Source organism: Culicoides brevitarsis, chromosome 3 (genome assembly GCF_036172545.1).
Source record: "Culicoides brevitarsis isolate CSIRO-B50_1 chromosome 3, AGI_CSIRO_Cbre_v1, whole genome shotgun sequence".
NCBI lineage: Eukaryota > Metazoa > Arthropoda > Insecta > Diptera > Ceratopogonidae > Culicoides > Culicoides brevitarsis.
The window spans coordinates 15,710,571-15,726,471 of NC_087087.1; the positions used below are offsets into that span (position 1 = coordinate 15,710,571).

Below are 15,901 nucleotides of genomic sequence, written 5' to 3' on the forward strand. Positions count from 1 at the left end.
AAAATTTTCTTTCATAAATTTAGAATGATTTTTATCTTCTTTAAATAAAACCGATTAATATCTTTTCAACTCTGAGGTCTCATAAAAACCAAAATGAGTCGAAAAAAATTCTTACCGTTATTTTCGTAAATTTCACCCCACTGTGCGACGTTGTCCATCAACAATGTCATTCGCAATCTGAAAGCACTTTTAGTCGCGACAATGAATCTCATCGGGAAAGTTGTTTTGATTTTCGCACTAATTTTCAACGTAAATTTTATTCTCTGTGACCAAGGAGATGTAAGTATTATCCTTCGAATCGCTCGATGTAGTGTAGTTCTAACGGGAAAAAGTGAAGAAAAGTCTGAAAATAATCGAAAAATATTAAAAATCGACGAGATACGAAACTTTCTTTGTTCGCATTGTTTTGACAACGTAATTAAATTAATTGAAAAAAAAGACCTTTGCGACACGATTTGAGCATATTATTTACATAACACTGACCTATGACACGCGAAAATTGTAATGCAATATTGATAAGATTCAATTTCCATCGAAATATTGCGTTCAAATTAAATTGATTCCCAAAGCGATCAAGGATGAGGTCATTTTCTACGCGTTTCGTGAAATACAACAAAACATATGTTTGTAATTGACGCTAATTGATTTTACATGCAACTACGCAGGAAGAAGTGCAAGTGCTTCCCTTGTCGGGCTTGGAACTCGAACATGAGATGGTAGAAGGGCAGGCTGTAAGTCTCCAAAGAAAATGTGTGAAATTTGTGTTTGTTTCGTTAAAAAAGACCTGTTGCGTGTTTAAATCAAATTTTATGTTGTTTGGTCTCTACATTGTCGCGAAAAATGGGTCTCGACGAGTTATTTTTAGACGAGATTTCGGTCACTCTAGTCTTTCGTTGACCTTTTCGCGTCGGCATCGTCGGCTTCGTGTCGATGATGAATGAGTTGCGGGATGGATTTTCCACATGAAAACACGTCAAAACAATGCCGTGTCTACTGCCAAGAGCTATTTTCTTTTCATTTTTTTTTTTTACCTCTGACGCGTTTTGTGAGGAAAATTTGGATTAAGTCAGTCTGTGGAAAATAATTTGAAATGGTAGAAATTTTGAGAAAAATTATTGGAAATAATTTTGGATTTTTTTTAAATTTGGGAAATTTTGAAAAATTCATAAAATTGTGAAAAACTTAGGAAACTTGGAAAAAAATTTAAAATACTTATTGAAATATTTTTAGAAATTTTAATTTTTTTTTATTTATTTTCAAACTTTTAGAATTGCATAAACTGAATAAATAAAAAGAAGAAAAATATTAAAAAAAAAATCATTTTGAAATTTTAGAGGAAATTTAGGAAAAGTTATAGAAAATTTAATTTATTGTAATTTTTTTTTTGAATTTTAGAATTAAATTAATTTAAAAAATATTCAAAAAAAAAATTTTGAAACAGTTTAGAAAATTTTGAAAAATTCAAAAATATTTACTTTGGAAATACCTAATTAAATTTTTTTAACAATTTTTAAAACAAAAGAATTGAAAAAAAAATTCGTAAAAATTTGGGAAAATTAAGGAAAGTTTTAGAAAACTAATGGAAAAATTTTAAATTTTTTTGAACTTTAGAATAAAATTATTAAATAAATATTAAAAAGAAGAAAATTTGAAAACTTAATTTATAATTTAGAAAAATTTTGAAATATTTTAGAAAAATTAAGAAATTTTTTGAAAGAAAAAATTTGAGAATTTTAGAAATTTAAAAAAATTTTTTTTTTTTTAAAATCAGTGATGAATTTTGGAAAAGTTATAAAAAATTTCATTCATTTTAATTTTAGAATTAAATTAATTTAATAATTAATTAAAAAAAAATTTAGAAAATTTTGAAAAAAATTAGAAAATTTAAAAATATTTTGAATAATTCGAAAAATTTTAAAAATTTTGAAAAATCTAAAAATATTTACTTTAGAAATAATTAAATTTTTTGAACAACTTTAAAAACAGAAGAATTAAAGAAAACCGTGAAAATTTGGGAAAATTAGGGAGTTTTAGAAAAAAATATTTTTAAATTTTAGTACACTACTGAAAATTTAAGAAAATTTTCAAAAAATAATATGAGAATAAAATAATTAATAAAACTTTTGAAAATTTTCTTTTAAAATTTTGAAAAATTTTGAAAAAAAAATAAATTTTGATCAAATATTAAGAGGTTGTCAGCCCCGAAAAAAAATTGAAATGAATTTAGAAAAATTAAGAATTTTTTAAAATTTTTTTTTTTAATTTTTAAAAAATTGTAAAAATTTAGAAAATTTTTTAAAAATTTCAGAAAATTTAAACAATTTGAAAATTATGAATTATTAGAAAAGAAATCAAAATAAAAAATATTAAATTTATAATAAATTAAAGAAAATCAAAAATTAAAAAAAAAATAGGATGCTCGAGATTAGCAAAAGTTTAAAAAAATTCTTAAAATTGTAATTTTTTAAAATTTTATAATTTTTTTATATTAAAAAAAAAATTCGAAAAAAAAGTCGAATTCAAAATCCGCTAAAGTAATTCGTCGCTTTTTTCGCACGAAACCTTTTTCAATCTCGTTTCAATTTTTCATAATCGCTCTTGTCGCACAAAAGAAAAAATGAAAGAAAAGAACTCATGTCGATTGTTTGTGTGGTTGTTGTGATTAAAAAGCGGGTCATTAACCCTTATCACCGGCAAGGAAACTCAAAATAACAAAAGATTTTTGTATTTAACACCGAGTGACACCAAAAAAAGCATCACTAATCCCGCATTTTAACAACTTTTTGTGCCTAACGCCTCGCCTCGCATTGTCTAACAGCTGTCAGCCTGCCTGGAGAAAAATTTTTGATTCCCCCTGCTTCCTTCACAGGACCAACCTGGCAGCAACGAGGACTTTATTGCCATTCACAAAGATGCCGTTGGCGCATCCGAGCAACTTAATCCCTCGATGCGAAGTCTCATGGCGATGGCGATCCAATTTCTACCCGCCAACTACAAATACTCGAGTGTTCTGTCGGCAACGCGTGAAGTTGTCGCAGGAGTCCGATTTCGCCTTTTTGTGAGCGCCGAATCGCCAAATGCCACGGAAGTTGTGTGTTTTTTGGATATTTTGGAGAAACCATGGATCACGACGGACTTTGGGCAAAAGTTGCGTGTCTTGCAATTCACTAATTGCACGGAAAATGGCGAAGAATTTGTGCCGGCGCCAACTCCGGACCCAAAAACCGTCAATATTAATCCGATTTTCACGCGAAATCGCGATGTGCCGATGACGGAAGAGCGTTTAGGTGACTTGGAAGGACAAATTATGACGGGAACGCCACAAAAACGCATCGCTATGGACAATGCTGAGGCCCCGAAGCAACCGGAACAGGAAGAAATCATGACAAGAACCAACGTTGAACAAGTTGAGAGTCAACCAGAAGCACCGACAACCCCGCCAACCATCAACAATGAGCTCCAAGCTCAAATCCAAGCAGCTCTCGAGAATATTTTCAACAATAATGAGGAACTGAAAAAAGCTTTGGATGAAATAACAGCTACTTCTGCAAATGTAAACGAAATTAAGGAACGATATGTGGCAGTTTTCGATCAACTTACGCAAGCGATTGTCCAAAGTATTTACAATCACAGCGAAAGTGCCAACGATTCGTTCAGTTATGAGTTCCCAATTAAATTTAATCATGAAACGCCCAATAGTCAGGTAACGGGAGCGATTGTTTATGTCGAAAAAGAGGTCGTACCCACTAAAAATGCAGAAGAAGAGCAAGAAAAGCGGGAAAAACGCGCAATTGGACAACCTCAAGGCAAAAATGTCGAAAGTAAGACTTTGGTGCATGTCAAAGAGCAGATCGTTCATCGGGTTTCTGAGACAATTTGTCAATCGTGTAAAGCAAATCGGGCTAATTTGCCCCAACATGACTGTGAGAAATATTGCAAAAGCGAGGTAAAGGGTTTGAGTGTGTTGGAAAATGGGAACTTTTGATTGATTATTTTCCTTAATTTGCTTCAATAGTTGGAAAAGTTTCTCTGAAATTTAAAAAATTTTCTTGAAAACCAAGAAATTTTTTCTTAATTTTTTAAAAATTAACCAACTTTTTTTTTAAATCAAAATATTTTTATACAAATTAAAAAATTTAATTTTTTGTAAATGAAAAAAAACAGAATTCGTAAAATTTCCTTCAAAATAAACAAAAAATTTTTAAATATTTATTTATTTTTTTTTAAAATTCTTAACTAATAAAATTCTTAAGGAACGAGATTAAAATTTAAAAAAAAATTGAAAATTTTTTAATTTCTTGTAAATATCAGAAAAGTAACTTTTTTTAAAAAATTAAAAAAATTCTTCTTAAAATTTAAAAATTTTTTTGAAATAAATTTAAAAAAAATTGAAAAAAAAATTAAAAAAATTTTTTTTGAACAATTTAAAAATTTTCTTGAGAAATAAAAAAAAAATTTTTTGAAAAATTTATGACTTTTCTTAAGAAATTTAAAAAAATTCTTCTTAAAATTTAAAAATTTTCTTGAAGAATTAAAAAAAAAAATTTTTTTGAACAATTTAAAAACTTTCTTGAGAAATAATTTTTTTTTTTGAAAAATTTAAAACTTTTCTTAAAAACATAAAAAATTATTCTTAAAATTTAAAAATTTTCTTGAAGAATTGAAAAAAAATTTTTTGAACAATATAAAAATTTTCTTGAAAACTAAAAAAAAATATTTTGAAAAATTTAAAAATTTTCTTGAAGAATTAAAAAAAAATTTTTTTTTGAACAATTTAAAAACTTTCTTGAGAAATAAATTTTTTTTTTGAAAAATTTAAAAATTTTCTTAAAAAATATAAAAAAATTCTTCTTAAAATTTAAAAATTTTCTTGAAAAAATTAAAAAAAAATTGAAAATTAATATTTTTTTTTTCTTTTTTCTTACAGAATGAAATTGGTCAAGAATACCCCATCGTAGGAGGTCTCTTACCTGCCGATCCCGAAACCATCACCAAAGTTGAGGGTCATTCACGAAACGCCGTTTCTCAACTCCGTCACACCGATGGCTCCGCTTGCAACTTCCAAAAAGTCGCCAATGTGAGCAAACAAGTCGTTTCGGGCATCCTCTATCGCGCCACTGTTCATCACGAATGCGGCGGCGAAGACAAAACCTGTTCAATCGAGATCTGGGATCAACCATGGTTGGGTCCTCCGCAGAACAAATGGACCTGTGACGAGTACAAAAATCATAAAATCAGCAAACGAGGCGTTCCCGGCGGGCACAACGAGCTGGATGACGAGAAAAAGCAACGCGCTGAAGAGCTTGCACGAACTGAAGTCCCGAAAAAAGGACTTTTAGCGGGCGAACAATGCGAATTTGTGCGCGTCGTGAAGGGAAGTTATCAAGTAGTCGCCGGGATTTTGTATCATTTGACGACTGAAGTGAGTTGCGGCGGCGAAAAACGTCAATGCGAACATCAAATTTACGAGAGAGCGTGGGAAAATCATGTCGAAACGAAGAAATATGAATGTTCAGCAGTTTCGTCGAGACGTCGTCGAGATACGTTGGTCGGAGGCGTTGAGCAAGTCGATGAATCGGAGTTTGGAACATTGGAGCAGATGGTTGTCGATGCTTTGTCCTATGCGAGTGCCAAGGATGACAATAAAAATTACAAGTAAGGATTTAGAATGCTTTGGATTTTATACTTTTTTCAAAAAAAAAATTAATTTTTAGATCTTAAGATCGAAAAAGTTCATTTCAAGATCTAAAAAGTTCATTTCGAGATCTAAAAAGTTCATTTTGAGATCTAAAAACTTCATTTCGAGATCTAAAAAGTTCATTTCGAGATCTAAAAAGTTCATTTTGAGATCTAAAAGCTCATTTTTAGATCTAAAAAATTTATTTCAAGATCTAAAAGCTCATTTTTAGATCTAAAAATTTTTTTTCAAGATCTAAAAGCTCATTTTTAGATCTAAAAATTTTTTTCAAGATCTAAAAGCTCATTTTTAGATCTAAAAATTTTTTTTCAAGATCTAAAAGCTCATTTTTAGATCTAAAAAATTTATTTCAAGATCTAAAAGCTCATTTTTAGATCTAAAAATTTTTTTTCAAGATCTAAAAGCTCATTTTTAGATCTAAAAATTTTTTTCAAGATCTAAAAGCTCATTTTTAGATCTAAAAATTTTTTTCAAGATCTAAAAGCTCATTTTTAGATCTAAAAATTTTTTTTCAAGATCTAAAAGCTCATTTTTAGATCTAAAAATTTTTTTCAAGATCTAAAAGCTCATTTTTAGATCTAAAAATTTTTTTCAAGATCTAAAAGCTCATTTTTAGATCTAAAAAATTTATTTCAAGATCTAAAAGCTCATTTTTAGATCTAAAAGCTCATTTCTAGATCTAAAAAGTTCATTTCTAGATCTAAAAAGGTCATTTCAAGATCTAAAAAGTTCATTTCGAGATCTAAAAAGTTCATTTCGAGATCTAAAAAGTTCATTTTGAGATCTAAAAGCTCATTTTTAGATCTAAAAAATTTATTTCAAGATCTAAAAGCTCATTTTTAGATCAAAAATTTTTTTCAAGATCTAAAAGCTCATTTTTAGAAAAAATTTTTTTCAAGATCTAAAAGCTCATTTTTAGATCTAAAAATTTTTTTTTTTAGATCTAAAAATTTTTTTTCAAGATCTAAAAGCTCATTTTTAGATCTAAAAAATTTATTTCAAGATCTAAAAGCTCATTTTTAGATCTAAAAATTTTTTTCAAGATCTAAAAGCTCATTTTTAGATCTAAAAATTTTTTTCAAGATCTAAAAGCTCATTTTTAGATCTAAAAATTTTTTTTTCAAGATCTAAAAGCTCATTTTTAGATCTAAAAAATTTATTTCAAGATCTAAAAGCTCATTTTTAGATCTAAAAAATTTATTTCAAGATCTAAAAGCTCATTTTTAGATCTAAAAAATTTATTTCAAGATCTAAAAGCTCATTTTTAGATCTAAAAATTTTTTTTCAAGATCTAAAAGCTCATTTTTAGATCTAAAAAATTTATTTCAAGATCTAAAAGCTCATTTTTAGATCTAAAAAATTTATTTCAAGATCTAAAAGCTCATTTTTAGATCTAAAAATTTTTTTCAAGATCTAAAAGCTCATTTTTAGATCTAAAAATTTTTTTTCAAGATCTAAAAGCTCATTTTTAGATCTAAAAAATTTATTTCAAGATCTAAAAGCTCATTTTTAGATCTAAAAAAATTATTTCAAGATCTAAAAGCTCATTTTTAGATCTAAAAATTTTTTTCAAGATCTAAAAGCTCATTTTTAGATCTAAAAAGTTCATTTCGAGATCTAAAAAGTTCATTTCAAGATCTAAAAGTTCATTTTAAGATCTAAAAAGTTCATGTCGAGATCTAAAAAGTTCATTTCGAGATCTAAAAAGTTCATTTCAAGATCTAAAAGTTCATTTTAAGATCTAAAAAGTTCATGTCGAGATCTAAAAAGTTCATTTCAAGATCTAAAAGTTCATTTTGAGATCTAAAAGTTCATTTTTAGATCTAAAAAATTCATTTTAAGATCTAAAAGTTCATTTCGAGTTCTGAATAATTTTTTTAAAGAAATCCCAAAGATTTCCAACAATTTTTATTAATTTCTAAAAAAAATCAAACTAAAATCTTTCTAAATTTTTCAGCTTCATCAAAATCAAATCCGCTACCAAACAATTAGTGTCGGGCGTTTCTTACCAAATCACCGTCATGACAAAAGACGACGACCAAAATGACATTCAATGCACACTTCGCATCTGGTCTCAACCGTGGAAAAGGGAAGGAAACGACGTAAAAATGACTTGCGACGAAGTCACGTACAAATTTCGCACTAAACGCTCCTTAAGAAGTCATCATCATCAGCATTTGCACGAAGGTCGTTTGTACACAAACAAGGGCGAGGAGCACATGCAACGTCTTTTCGACAAATACAAGATCAAACATCGCCGGCAATACAAGGACAACGACGAACACGAACGTCGCTACAAGATTTTCAAACAAAATTTGTACAAAATCGAGCAGCTGAATCGCATGGAGCAAGGAACAGCCAAATATGGCATCACGGATTTCGCGGATTTGACGAAGGAAGAGTATATGCAACGCACGGGCTTGCGTGTTCCGGAAGATCACGAAAATAGGGTCAAGAATCCCATGGCGGATATCATGACAGATTTGGAGTTGCCTGAAGAATATGATTGGAGAAAGAAGCAAGTTGTGTCGGAAGTTAAGAATCAAGGATCGTGCGGAAGTTGTTGGTAAGATTTTGATAAAATTTAGTTTTTGTCTTTTTTTTAAAGAAAAATCGTTTAAAATTTTCACTGGGTCGAAATATTAAAATGTGCATTGGGGTAAAATTAGAATATGGGCTGATAATGTTTTTGGCTCATATCACATTTTGGATTTTTGACCCATTATTCACTCTAAACTTTCAATCAAAAGCTTTTTTTTAAATTTTTAACCTAGTTTACATTTTTAATTTTTATCTCAAAGCAAATTTTTTAAATTTTTGACCCAATTAACAATCTCAAAATTAGTTTTTATAAAAATTTTAAAATTTTTGACCCAATACACATTTTAAATGTTTGTCCCAATGCAAATTTTGACATTTTTAGATCCAAAGCTCATTCTAAATTATTTTCCCATAGCACATTTTAATATATTCGACCCAATATTACTTTTAAAATTTTGTCCCATACAAATTTAAAATTTTTCAAAAAAATCCCAGTGCAAAATTTAATATTTTCGACCTAATACACATTCCAAAAATTTGTCCCAATGCAAATTTTGACAATTTTAGACCTAATATTCATTCTAAATTATTGTCCCAATGTGAAATTAAAAATTTTTAACCCAATAAACATTTCAATGTTTTGCCCTAATGCAGATTTTAAAATTTTTGACCCAATGCATATTTCAAATTTTTGCCCCAATGCACATTTCTCATATTCAAATTTGCTAAAAAAAATATTTCTCACGAAAAATCTCTCTTTTTGCAGGGCTTTCAGCGCCGTCGGCAACATCGAGGGTCAACACGCCATCAAATACGGCAAACTCGAGTCGTATTCCGAGCAGGAACTCGTCGACTGCGACAACACCGATCACGGATGCGGCGGCGGCTACATGGATGACGCCTTCAAGGCAATCGAAAATCTCGGCGGCATCGAACTCGAAAGCGAGTATCCGTACAGCGCACATCGCGAAAAGTGCGAATTTGACAGCAGCAAAGTGCATGCTCGTGTCAAGGGCGCTGTCGACTTGCCAAAGAACGAAACCGCCATCGCGCAATTCCTCGTACAAAATGGCCCAATTTCCGTCGGATTGAATGCTGCTGCGATGCAATTTTACCGTGGCGGAGTCTCGAAACCGTGGAAAATCTTGTGTGCAGCTAAAAAAATCGATCATGGCGTTTTGTTGGTCGGATATGGCACCGCTTCGTATCCGAGATTCAATAAAACACTTCCTTATTGGATCATCAAGAACAGCTGGGGACCCAAGTAAGCCACGTTTTTTTCGAGATTTTTATAAATTTTATTAAAAATATTTTTTTAGATGGGGCGAACAAGGTTATTATCGCTTGTGGCGCGGCGACAACCGTTGCGGCATCGCAGAAATGGCGAGCTCAGCTGTCATCGAGTAAATCGAACAAATTTATCAAACAAGAAAACGTTTAAATTTAATAATTGTGATGTACTTTACACATGAATATTTTTGTCTAGAGCTCTCGTGTTATACATTTATATAGAAATTTAAGGAAAATTACCAATTTTTGACAATAACAGATCAAAATATACGAATAGTTAAGCTCTTGCGGGTGTTTTGTGAGATTATCAGCGAATACACTTTTTCTCGTTAATTCCAATTTTTTACAGCCAAATATTAAATAATTAATTTTTTTTCTCCAGACCAAATTTGTTAAATAAATAAAATATATCCCACGTTAGTTGCATGGACAATAGCAAAGTTGAATTTGCAAGAAATAAAAAAAATAAATTTAAATATATAAAAAAAATATGTAAGTCGATGATGATGTAATAAATAAAGTAACTGTTTGAGTGACAATCTTGTGTTTTCTTTCCTTGTCGTTTTAAATACTTGAAAAAATTAGAAGTTTTATTTTATTTTTTAATTTTTTTTTTAACGGAAAATCTATTTTTCTTTAAAAAATTAAAAATAATTAATGTGATGTAATTAATTAATTTAATTTTTTTTTTATTTTGGACATTTTGTAATTTTTGAGAATTCAAAATTATTATTAAATATTTATTTATATATTTTTAAAAATTATTTTAAATTAAAATTAAAAAAAATTAATTAATTTGAAACAATAAAAATTTAATTAAATTAAAATTAATTAAAAAAAAATCGATTAAAATATTTATTAAAATTTTTATTAATTAAAATCTTTTAAAAATTTAATTGAATTTAAAAAAATAATTGGAAGCTTAAAATAAAAATTTAAATTAAAAAAAAAATAATTTTAAAATATAATTTAAATATTAAATATAATTTTAAATATATAAAAAAATATTTAATAATAATTTTGAATTTAAAAAAATTACAAAATATCCGATATTTAAGAATAATTAAATTAATTAATTAATTTAATAAAAAAAATTAAGAAAAACTTACAAAAGTTCACAAAAATAAAAAAAATAAGAAAATTTGCATAAATTTAATTTGAGTGTTTAGAGTAGGTGCAGAAAATTTATTTTTTTCAAATTAAATAATTTATTTGATTATTTTTTAAATTAGGCAAGTACAATTTCAAAAAATGTTTCACATTATTTTGGACCTCAAAAAGTAAGGAGGTGGGAGTAATGAATAATGATAATGGAAAACAATGATTTTTCCATCTTTTTCACTATTTTCAAAGAGTTTTATTATTCAAATGCGTGCTGTAAAGACATTTTAAATATTTTATTTTAACATTTAAACAATTTTCGGAACAAAAATTTTTTTTTAAATTTTTAAAAAATTTTTAAGGACTTTTTTGAAATTTAAAATTTTTTGGCAAATTCCAAATTATAAAATTTTCAATTTTATTCTGTGAAAATTAGTCTAACCCTTTGAAAAATTGAAAAAAATAACAAAATTTATAGATTTCAACCAATTTTTGATGATTTTTAGTCATTTTTCGTATATTTTGAAGGTAAAAATATTTCAAAACCATTATCATTATTCCATTATTCCCTCCTTGGATTTTCGGAAAAAGTTAGGTGGGTGGACATGTGAAACATTTTTTGAAATTGCATTTGCCTTAAATATTTTGCATCAAAAAATTAAGGAAATTACCTTAAATATCTCTTCGATTTTTTTTTTCTCTAAATCTTTTTATTTTTTCTTTCAAAAATAAGGCCGTTCCAAATTTTTTCCGATGTTTTTGTCCCACAACATTTTTTTCAAAATGGGGGGGGCAAAATAAAAAAAAATGTTTTGAAATACCGTTTCATACTAAATGCCAAAATTTTAACAAATTTTGGTCTTTTATGAATATTTTAGATGTTTTTATGAAATCTACATTTAGATTTGATCATTTAAAATTGATTTGAAAGTATTTCAAGTTAAAAATTTAAAAAAAAAAATTTCATAAAAATAACCGTCAAAAATTTTTGAAAAATAATTTTTAGGAAATATTTTTAGAGAAGAAAATTCATGTAAAATTTCGATTTTCAACACAAAAAATTTAAAAAAATGACAGTATTTTAAAAAATTTTTGAAAATTCCTTGAAAAAGTAAGGAAAAGGACCAAAAAATGGCAAATTTTGATGAAATTTTTAACTCTTTTTTTTATTTTGCCCCATTGGATTTTCGGCTTTTGAAATGAGGCAGGGGACAAAAACATAGAAAAAAATTTGGAGCGGCCTAATTAATTTTTAAAAATTATAAAAAAAAAATCACATTTTATGGAAAATTGACAAATAATTTTAAACAAGTCGAGTTCAATACCGCATTTTTTCTTCGAAATACGGTAAAAAATAACAGAAATCATCAAAAAATTTACGAAAAATAAAAAAATATTTTTAAAAGTGAATGAAAGTTTCCAAAAAATTCAAAAAAATTAAAAAATCTTGAGAACATTTATGAAAAAATGAAGAAAATATTGCAAATTTGTACAATTTAATACCAAATTTCAGCGAATTAATACAATTTTTTAAAAGATTTACAAAAATTCAAGAAAAACTCAAAGAAAATTCATTTTAAATCTAATTTTCTTATATTTTCGGGGTATAAATTCGTTTATCTCTAATCTAATCTCCTAAAAAAACCTTTTTTTTACAGATACGTGTCAATCGTTTGTGAAATCGTGTTTCTACAAAGAGGACATGAATAGTTCATGCTCGGGATTTGTTGTGAGCATCTTCGACACAGGCACAAATGACGACATGGAAGAACAAGTACCGTCTTTTTTTGATCCAAGCAAACGACGCACGACAAATCCGGCTTAATTGGCGACGTTTTCTTCTTCGGTGGGCTTCTTGTCTCGCGTCGCAGCGGTTTTCTCACTGACGGTCCCCCATTTTGGGATGCAAACAACGGCGGCGGTGTCTCTGCGAATATTTCTACTTCTCTTTGGTTCATTCTCGGAGCTGCTTCTCGCCTCCGGATGCGATATAAATTCCATTCGTGGTTGTAATATTGCAAAATGCTGTAAATTTTGTATCCAATTACGCGAATCAATCTAAAAAGTTTCTCGCGATACCGAAAAGCGACGTAAAGAACGATCAATCCCAAGGCGCAATGCAACGGCACATCCAAGAAATAATTGAAAGCTGTTCTCGTCGCAACTGAAATCTTATTGGAAGTAATTCTCGTTGCTTCTTTCAGGTGATTCCACAAGTCTAGACACGCATTCCAGCAAATAACGGTCAATGCCATGATGATTTTCGGCAAAAAAGTCACAAGAAACCACGTTCCGTTGCCCAATAAGATCAAAAATTCCCGAAGTTTCAACAAAACAAACGAAAATAACTCAGAAATTGCCGTAAAAAAGGTTGAAATCTTGAATCCGCCTTCATTAATGATTCTTTTTGTAGATGTGACGGTGTTGGAACAACCTGCAACAATGCCATCGATGATCGTTTTGATGCCATTGTTGATTGTTTGTCCAATTGCTTCGAGAAATGTCGTGATATCCGATGAAAAATACGAAAAATCTTCATATAAAATGACCGCCAAGGCATGAATGTTCAAAAAAGCCGCTTGTAAGAGGGCAAAAAGCCATGATCCGAGTGCAATTAAGAGTTTTCCTACAAAAAAAAATAAAAATTTTAATATGCGAGACAAATTTTGATCAGAAACTCACCAATATAGTAACTTAAGTTGAGCACAAAGTTCAAAAAGGCCCCGACACAGTTGAAAAAGTCGACTAAAATTTGTAACATGTCCTTTTTTGCATGAAATTTGGGTCAAAATTTAAAATTTATCACATGATATTTGCAGAAATTCGTTAAATTTTTGTTTGTTTTGTTCCAATTTTATTCCGTTTTGATTTATTTTTCACGTGTTTTGTTCATTTTCAGGTCATTCCTGCATAAAAACATAAATAAAAACAAAAACTTTCTATTTTTAGAGAAGTTTAAGGTAATTTTTAGTTTTTTAAAACGTTTTTTAAATTAATTTAAAAGAAATTTCAATTTTTTCAGGGACAAAAATGACAAAATCATGTCTTTTTGGGAAGTTGCCGGCAATGTTGCGTATTATTTCTTCCTTTCCGTCGCCGCCATTATCTATTTACTTGTATTAGGCGCTTATTACTTTTTGAAACATTGTGTTGTCCTTCCATTAATACGACTTTTTGAATTTTTAAATGAGTGGGCTTCAAATAGAAGACGATTCGGCACCGACAGATTCACTTCCGCAACTCCTTTGATGCGTGAGCCACGCCAAAATTGGAATACCTTCGCAGCTCGCAACAATTCTCCGGTCCAAAGATCAACTTTTGTCACTCTCGATGGAAGTGTTCCCTCAGATGGCGAAATTTTATCTGCTTTTGTGCAAGAAGCAGCTTCCAGAAATATCAAAGTCACGATAATTCAATGTGAACCTGCCTCAGTTCACGCTCCAAGTGCCTCTCGGAATACTTCTCAAGTAACTTCCAATGCTCAAAACGGACTTCCAAGCTCAAATCAGGATAATTCTGCGGGACAAACTACCGGAAATCGATTTTCTAACGTTTTTCGACCCCATGGACCCGCCAATTCTGCGGCGAGAAGTCATCGGAATTACGAAAGATTAAGAAATAATGAAAATTCATCACAAAATCGCACCTCAAGATCGAGAACTTACTCGAATTCGTCGTCAACGTCGTCAGTTAATGCGAATAATCGTTGCGTTGTTTGCTTAAGTCAGCGAAAAAATCACATACTAATTCCATGTGGTCATTTGTGTGTTTGTCAGGGATGTGCGAACCAGTTACAGAACATGGATTCACATTGTCCGCTTTGTCGGAGAGGGTTTACACAAATTATTGCAGCTTATGCGTAGTGCCTTGTAAAAAAAAAAATAATAATTTTTAATCAAAAAGTACGGAAAAATTAAAAAAATTTCCTGTTTCACTAATTATTTTTAATTTTATTAATTTTTTTTTTCTTTTTTTGACAACAATATTATTGATAAAATTAGATTTCACAAAGTGAAATTTGATTTTTTTGTCCACAAAAATAAAAATTGAAAAAAAAAAGTAAATGTGATATTTTACAAAAAAAAAAAAAAATAATAAAAAAAAATAAAAAATATTAAATAAATTTTTTTTTTTGAAATAAAATATATGTTTTTAGAGAAAAAAATACATATTTTTAGAGAAAAAAAAATACATATTTTTAGAGAAAAAAAATACATATTAAAATACTAGTAGAAATTTTTTCTAAATTTCATAAATAAATAAAAATGTAATAAATAGATTTCTAAAAAAAATTCTTTTTTTTTTAAAGTAAGGCCGCTCCAAATTTTTTTTGAACTTTTTGTCCCATGCCCCATTTTGAAAGTCGAAAATCCAATGGGGCAAAATAAAAAAAAAAGTTAACAATTTCATCAAAATTGACCGTTTTTTGGTCTTTTTTCATATTTTTTCAAAGAATTAAAATTAATTTTTTAAAAAATTTTCAATTTTAAGAATTTTTGTATAAAAAATCGTAATTTAACATGAATTTTCTTCGTTAAAATTTTTTTCAAAAAAAATATTTTTCAAAATTTTTTGACAGTTATTTTTATGAATTTTTTTTGTTTAAATTTTTACCTTGAAATACTCTGAAATCAATTTTAAATTATCATCTCATCATAAAAATAACTAAAATATTCATTTTTTATCAAAAATTGTTAAAATTTTGTCATTTTGTATGAAAAAGTATTTCAAAACTTTTTTTTTATTTTTTTGCCCCCCCCCCCCCCATTTTGAAAAAAAGTTCTTGGGACAAAAAGTTCGAAAAAAATTTGGAGCGGCCTAAAGAAGATAATTTTTTTAAAGAAATTTTTTATTTTTTTTATATCTTATTGGATTTTTGTCTTTTTAGATGAACAAGAAAAAATTTAAATTGAATAAGGCTAGGAAGATGTGCTAGAAGATTTTTTTATAAATTTTAAAACTCAATTTTTTTTTCAAAAAAAAAAAAAAAAAAAATTTTGAAATACTTTTTCATACAAAATGACAAAATTTAAACAATTTTTGGTCATAAATGAATATATTAGCTGATTTGGAATTTATTATTTGATTGAAACAAAAAAAAAAAAAAAATATATATAAAAAAAACAGTCTTTGAAATTCTCCTTTTTTTTTGAAAATATTTTTTTTTTTAAGAATAATTTTTTCATTTTAAGTTTCTGTTTTCAATACAAAAATTCTTGAAAATGAAAAATATTTTAAAAATATTTAGAAAATTCCTTGAAAAAAAATATG

General features: G+C 28.1%; 3 protein-coding genes across 4 annotated transcripts; 2 read left to right on the forward strand and 1 right to left on the reverse strand.

The window, feature by feature from the left end:
* Window positions 1–205: 205 nt before the first annotated feature.
* Window positions 206–9,658, forward strand: LOC134836166 (putative cysteine proteinase CG12163). Of its 2 annotated transcripts, XM_063851410.1 has the most exons (7): window positions 206–279; window positions 666–731; window positions 2,870–3,946; window positions 4,928–5,655; window positions 7,656–8,264; window positions 9,006–9,503; window positions 9,559–9,658. In XM_063851410.1, the coding sequence occupies exons 2-7, from the start codon at window positions 714–716 to the stop codon at window positions 9,644–9,646; spliced, it is 3,018 nt and encodes a 1,005-aa protein (XP_063707480.1). In that variant the 5' UTR covers window positions 206–279; window positions 666–713; the 3' UTR covers window positions 9,647–9,658. The 2 variants fall into 2 exon arrangements, with proteins under 2 accessions (XP_063707480.1, XP_063707481.1); XM_063851411.1 differs by lacking the exon at window positions 666–731.
* A 2,491-nt stretch (window positions 9,659–12,149) lies between these two features.
* Window positions 12,150–13,476, reverse strand: LOC134834475 (E3 ubiquitin-protein ligase RNF26-like). The gene is made up of 2 exons (XM_063849174.1): window positions 13,313–13,476; window positions 12,150–13,256 (listed from the first exon to the last, which is right to left on the reverse strand). Exons 1-2 carry the CDS (start codon window positions 13,389–13,391, stop codon window positions 12,283–12,285), a joined length of 1,053 nt encoding a protein of 350 aa, XP_063705244.1. The 5' UTR covers window positions 13,392–13,476; the 3' UTR covers window positions 12,150–12,282.
* A 64-nt stretch (window positions 13,477–13,540) lies between these two features.
* LOC134834622 (protein neuralized-like) lies at window positions 13,541–14,713 on the forward strand. Its single transcript, XM_063849356.1, has 2 exons — window positions 13,541–13,590; window positions 13,653–14,713. Exon 2 carries the CDS (start codon window positions 13,672–13,674, stop codon window positions 14,491–14,493), a length of 822 nt encoding a protein of 273 aa, XP_063705426.1. The 5' UTR covers window positions 13,541–13,590; window positions 13,653–13,671; the 3' UTR covers window positions 14,494–14,713.
* The last annotated feature ends 1,188 nt before the right edge of the window (window positions 14,714–15,901 follow it).